We start from the raw sequence: 7086 nt of genomic DNA, 5'->3' as shown, positions 1-7086 counted from the left end.
ATATATACATTTAGTTTTACAGTGTTGTTTATCACTATATTACTTGATTTCCACTCCATCCACCACAGAAAGTCCTTGCAGTCGAGTGATAAACCAACGCTTTGCGAATCGGTTCATTAAAAAGAATCTGTTCAACGGAACCGAGTCGCCTGGGAATCACTCCAGTACTTAGGCTCAGCGCGCACACATGTATTTACCAGAGTGATGGGAGGATGTTTGGATCGTAGTGCACTTCTTTATCCGCAGCAGAAGAAAATAATCTAGCGGCAAAGAAAACGAGTGTGGATGTACGAGGGGCTTTTCGTTTTGAATTCTACAGGTCTTTTCTTAATTAATTTTTAATGGCTTGGAAATGGAGATAGCTTTGGTGAGCTTTGACAAGCGGGGTGAAGGAGGCAGTGATGGAGAACCCTACCAAAACCAAAACTCCCTGGATTATCCACGCTTGGTCCACAACAAAGAACTATACTCGAGAAGTCCACAACAGAGCTCATGGAAAATGAACGACATGAACAACACAATGATGGGCTCCACTGAGAATACGGTGGATTATTACAGTCCCCATTTGTTTGATGAGGGCATTCTGGACATGGATATGGACCATGAGAACAACGAACGAGTTCTTATTAATATCGCCGGACTGAGGTTCGAGACACAGTTGGGCACTCTGAACCAGTTTCCCGACACTTTGCTGGGAGACCCGGACAAGAGAATAAAGTATTTTGACCCCCTCAGGAACGAGTATTTCTTTGATCGCAACAGACCGAGTTTTGACGGAATTCTTTATTTCTATCAGTCCGGCGGGAAAATCCGACGACCTGTTAACGTGTCAATCGACGTGTTTGCAGACGAAATCCGCTTTTATCAGCTGGGAGAAGAAGCAATGGACCGTTTCCGCGAGGATGAGGGCTTTATCAAAGAAGAAGAGAAACCGTTACCACAGAATGAGTTTCAGAAACAGGTATGGCTCATATTTGAGTACCCTGAAAGCTCTAGTCCTGCACGAGGCATAGCTATTGTCTCCGTCATCGTCATAACCATCTCCATCATAACTTTCTGTCTGGAAACTTTACCCGAGTTTCGCGACGAGCGAGAGCTTCCAGTGACTAGTCGCGCTATCAATGGTACTCAAGAGCGTCCATCGCTCACCTTTAGCGACCCGTTTTTCATCATTGAAACCACCTGCGTGATTTGGTTCACCTTTGAGCTCTTTGTGCGCTTCTTCGCCTGTCCTAGTAAGTCTGAATTCTCCAAAACCATCATGAACATCATTGACATCACGTCTATCATGCCTTACTTCATCACCTTGGGCACAGAGCTGGTGGAGCAGCAGGGCCAGGAGCACAATAATGGCCAGCAGGCCATGTCACTGGCCATACTGAGGGTCATTCGTTTGGTTCGGGTGTTTCGCATATTTAAGCTCTCTAGACACTCCAAGGGGCTTCAGATCTTGGGCCAGACTCTAAAAGCCAGCATGCGAGAGCTGGGCCTCTTGATCTTCTTTCTTTTCATTGGTGTCATATTATTCTCCAGTGCTGTTTTCTTCGCTGAGGCAGATGAACCCGAGTCTCACTTCTCCAGCATCCCAGATGCCTTTTGGTGGGCTGTGGTGACCATGACAACAGTTGGATATGGTGACATGAGACCGGTGACTGTGGGTGGAAAAATTGTGGGCTCGCTGTGTGCCATCGCAGGGGTGTTGACCATTGCATTACCGGTGCCTGTCATTGTGTCTAACTTCAACTATTTCTACCACAGAGAAACTGACCAAGACCAGGCGTCTCTCAGAGAAGAGCCTAATAATGGTGGCCCTTCAAACCCATGTGATGAACTTCATGGGTTGAGGAAATCATCAACCTCTAATTCAAAAGATGGAGAGCATAATGAAGAAACAAACATTCCAGTTGAGAAGACTAACATGAAAGCTAACAGCAGAATGGATATTAAACGCTCCCTTTATACGTTTTGCTTGGACACACGAGAAACTGACCTCTAGTTTGCCCATCTCTACCCCATTGCACGACCGTTGCCCATCATTGTTTCCAACTTAAATTATTTCTATCTCAGGGAGACTGACCAGGAGTAGGCATCTCTCAGAGAAGAGCATAGTGGTGGCCTTTCCAGCCCATGTGATGAACGTGTGTTGAAGAAATCCTCAAACGCAAGAGATGGAGAACACAGTGTGGAAGAAACATGTTTGAGAAAACCAACATTATAATCTGGATATTAAATGCTCCCAAGAAACAGAAACTTCTAGGCCATCCATATCCACTAAGTTAATGCACCCAAATTCTGTATGATCCAAGGAGCATCACACTGTTAAAATCCTGGAAAGTTGCAGTTATTTTTTTAAAGCACATTTTAATCTGTTAATCTCCTGGGCATCAGCAGCTTTTAAGCATTACTTTTATAATTTATTTTTCAGAAATACACAATATAATGCTAAAAAAAACAACAACTATGTAAAATATTTAGAAATGCTGTGATGCTTGGATGACAGGCCTTAACTCTTTCACAACCTCTTATGTTGTTCATTGTTGCCCAGTGATTCAAGTGAAAAGCCAAAATAGGTTTTCTTCTTTTAAAACATACTACTTAAAAACAAATGTACATATCTTTGTAAAATAATTGTTTGGTCTTTAGGGTCTCAATCAACACCAATTTTGTAGTTAGTTTAAAATACTGTTAATGCGTCGTTTATGGCTATCAGTATTTTATAGCAATATTTTTTCACTCTCAAATTTAAAACTCAATGGCATATGAAATCTAGGGAGCACTTCAAGGAAAAGGACGTGTTTTCTTATGAATTCACAACGATAAAGCCTTGCCGACTCTAAATCACATCACAGTTTTCCTGAAGTTTGATGCAAAATGGATTCAAGCAGAAATGATCATATATAAAAAATGACTGAACCATGATGATCTACTGAAAACAGAGGAGAACTTTAAGATGATCCAGTGATCCATTTTCATATAAGGTCAGTCTCCATTTTAATTCTTCACTGTTTGTTTCATTTGCTTTCAGTGCTTTTTTTAATTTATGAGTTTGACATTTTGTTTGTTATACTCAATAATAACCACAATTACAGTACATTAGCCTATACATTTATAAATTTGTGTTCATTATTGCTCATTTAAACACAAAAAATCAGAAAACAAAAAAAGTTTATTTACCGTGTAAAAACTGTTAACCCACATTTGCATCATATCATAACATCTAAATGAACTGTAGGAATTATTGAATTATTCAAGTCAGAAAGAACCTAAACTCTAAAAACTAAAGTTTAAAAGTATTCACATGCATGTTCTCTGTCTTTGTTGGATATGTATTGCATGATCTAACATTCATAGAATTAGTGTGTACTCATATTTATGTTGAGCTGTCAGATGACATATAGTGGAGAAAATAACAGCCACTGAATTTGTGAGTGAGTTCATTATTAACACTGTATGAGCCTGTATGCAAGTGCTAGAAAGGGAATGAGTTGGTATTAGGTGCCAGGAACCAGAAAATAGGTGTGTGTTTGAAGCAGGGGCGATCACAGACAAGGTTGTGCTATGATGAGGAGTGACATATCCTGTTTCACAGAGGATTAGATATGCCCGTTATAGGTTATATCACATAACCTTCGAGAAAGTGAGTGAGTGTGTGTTCTGCATACTTGTTTTGGTTGCTTAGATACATAAGACAGCTGCAACTACAGTGGGTAGTGTAGGTCAGGACTGACAAGAATAAACACTTTGATAGCAATAAAACATCGTAAGCACATCAAAATGGCATGTTGTTAGATATGTGACTGCAAGAAGATGTTCATCTGTGAGGTTACAAACACTCTCACTGAACTGAGCTCTTCATGCAATACTGTTTTCATTAATTACACAGTAAAATGTGAAAGTTGTTACAGCAGAGCCCGCGTTTAGACCCCATGGCTTTTCACCCATATCTACAGAATTAGCTTTGAAGTCATCTACTCCCTCTATCAACTTCCTGTTTCAATAGAAAAATTTCACAGAAAAAAAAGCGTGATTTCCTGTTACTCTTAATCATAATTTTTTGATGTAGTCAAGTTGATTTAGTCATATTAAATATTTTAGCTTGAAAGTATTAAGCCACTTCATTTACTCATCTCTGTTTTCATCTGAAGGTAATGTCTCAATGTTGAAATGCCTCAAGGATAGAATATTGTCACCCTGGCTCAGTTTTCTGGTGTGATATCAGCATAAATGTCATCCTGGTCATTTTGCCAAACATCTCTGTTGATGAATTAGTATCTCTCTCTCTCTCTCATAGTCTGTTCAGTCAAATACAGCAGATAAAGTGTGATTTCAGCACCACAGACAGCTCCATAAATTGTAGCACAGCTTGTAAAGTACACAATTCATTTAATAGGAAACATTTAACATTTAAAAGGATCATTTTGAATGGTGGACAGCCATCATATGACAGATGAAAATGGCATTAGACAGGCTTTATCTAAGTCTTAACCTCCTGCCATTTTAATTTGAATCAGTAGCTCAACTGATTTGTCCAGGTGAAATACTCTTGATGACCCACAGTACTGTGTGTAACAGTAGAGTATCCTGTGGTTTTGTGCAGCTCAATGGACGGCAATTATTGAGTAATGTTGATTTAACTGAAAATAGATCATTTTAGGGCCAGTTTTACTAACAGCTTGCACCAGCGCAAACCGTCCTTTGGCGTTAAAATTGTACTGTCGGGTACCGACGTTCAGTGACGGATCAGCGCTGAAAAGGCGTGGACACAGTTATTTTTGCGCCTGACCTTATTGAATATGTATTTGTAGGAGTTTCCCTTTCAGATGCAAAATTTATGGGAGGAGAGTATTCAAATGAATCACACAACGCGTTTTACTAACGTTTGCGCTCGTCAAATTACTGGCATTTGCGCCATTCTTTAACGCCCAAAAAGCATGTTTTAAATGATTTTGCGCCTGAAATGGCTTAAAAATGATTGTTGCTAGGAGGAGGCACCGCAGAGAACAGAGAGCGTTTAGAAAGATTTTTTCCACACGTATTAATTTATTTTGAATGCCAGAAGAAGACGTTATCCGAAACATATCGTTTGCCAAGACATGTTATTTTTAATTTGCTTCAGGAAATAAAAGATGACTTGGAATCCTCAACTAGGAGTCACGCAATATACCAGGTCTATCAAAACTTCTAGCAAACCTTCATTTTTGGCCTCAGGTTCTTTTCAACGTGCTGTGGCTTCTTTATTTCTTTATTCTTTATTTGCGACTACGCTAATTTGCGCTGCGCTTGGTATATTGCCTTTGTCGATATGTAAATGAAGATGTTGCGTCTGTGTTCTTTCATTTGCGCATTGTTAGTAAATCACCCGCAGGAATTTTCACGCCCATTTGCACTGTTATGGAATTGCTCTCTCACGCTAATTTTCCCTGTTGCTAACACTTACTATGCAGCCCATATTTATAATACATTATAAGGGTATTCTTAAGGCATTATAATGAATGCATAATGCATTATAAAAAACCTTATGATATGCTATATAATCTTTTTTAATGGTTTATAATATTTACTTATTTGTGGTTTTAGCTTTTAAGAGTATGATCGATGCTTTATAACACACAGTGAAAATGTTGCATCCACTTAAGTTACAATAGATTATATTTCACAGTTATTATAATGTATTATAAGTCTCATATCTTGCCATCTTTCTTATGCTACTTTACTTTAAACAATCAAAGACCACTTATAAGAATAGTAATAATAATAATAATAATAATAATATATTTTTTCTCCATAAGATCAGATATCAGATCAGATGAATGTGTAATATGACACATTTGCTTTGAACTATTTTTATTGTAATATCAGTTTGATTATTTTGATGGTAAGCCTACGCCTACTAATACTCTAATGAGAGTTGGTTGACATGTAGTTGCAAAGTTGCTTATAGTCAATAGACTAAGGGGACCATCAAAATAAAATGTAACCTAACATATAAACATTGCATTTTTTCAGTTGAAATTATTAACTAGCTCACATCAAAATTAATATTAATCTCACAGGGCACACTCAAATAACACTCCACACCCAACCACTTACAAGATGTAGTAAGATACTGTGCAGATCTTATATAAACAATGTCAAGATATATAGTCCATTATAAACGTACAAGTAGATTTAATATGGTGTTCATTGTGTGTTATAAATAATCATAATCTTAAAAGTTATAACAACAAATGCGTAAGCATTATAATGTATTATAATTGTTGTTATGATTATTTATAAGATTATATAACATATTATAAGGTTTTTATAATGCATTATGCATTCATTATAATGCCTTAAGAATACCCTTATAATGTATTATAAATATGGGCTTCATAGAAAGTGTTACCGCCCTGTTTAGTAAAACTGGCCCATAGTAATAAATAGTTATAGTAGTCCACTTTCCAATAAAATAACATAAATAATAGAATTAAATTAAATACATTTACTCACCTTCAAGTGACTTGTGTGGAACACAAAGGGCTTTTTTTTTTAGATTTTCCGTGAATAAGTAAAATGTTGTCTTAAATTTCAGTACATTCCTCACATACAACTATTATATGAGCTACAATGTCAAGTAATAGAGTACACATCATACAGACTACATTTAACTCTCTGCTGAGAGTCTGCTTTTATGTTCCATAAGTAAAAAGTAAAACGTATTTGGAATGACTTAAGGGCAAGTGAAAATAACAGAATTTTTGGGTGAAGTATAATTTTAAAATGTAAAAAAGTATAGAATTCATCCACTTACACTGAACAAAATTATAAACACAACACTTTTGTTTTTGCCCCCATTTTTCATGAGCTGAACTCAAAGATCTAAGACTTTTTCTATGTACACAAAAGGCCTATTTTTCTCAAATATTGTTCACAAATCTGTCTAAATCTGTGTTAGTGAGCACTTCTCCTTTGCTGAGATAATCCATCCACCTCACAGGTGTGGCATATCAAGATGCTGATTAGACAGCATGATTATTGCACAGGTGTGCCTTAGGCTGGCCACAATAAAAGGCCACTCTAAAATGTGCAGTTTTACTGTATTGGGGG

General features: G+C 37.3%; 1 protein-coding gene across 1 annotated transcript; it reads left to right on the top strand.

Annotated features, from left to right (window-relative positions):
* Positions 1 to 212: 212 nt before the first annotated feature.
* On the top strand, positions 213 to 2384 carry LOC107601000 (potassium voltage-gated channel subfamily A member 1-like). Its single transcript, XM_016293009.1, has one exon. The coding sequence runs from the start codon at positions 353 to 355 to the stop codon at positions 1994 to 1996; it is 1644 nt and encodes a 547-aa protein (XP_016148495.1). The 5' UTR covers positions 213 to 352; the 3' UTR covers positions 1997 to 2384.
* Positions 2385 to 7086: the final 4702 nt, after the last annotated feature.

Source organism: Sinocyclocheilus grahami, unplaced genomic scaffold (assembly GCF_001515645.1).
Source record: "Sinocyclocheilus grahami isolate Dianchi unplaced genomic scaffold, SAMN03320097.WGS_v1.1 scaffold296.1, whole genome shotgun sequence".
Taxonomy (NCBI): domain Eukaryota; kingdom Metazoa; phylum Chordata; class Actinopteri; order Cypriniformes; family Cyprinidae; genus Sinocyclocheilus; species Sinocyclocheilus grahami.
The sequence above is the reverse complement of the archived record's forward strand: the minus strand, read 5'-3'. Positions and strand labels throughout refer to the sequence as shown.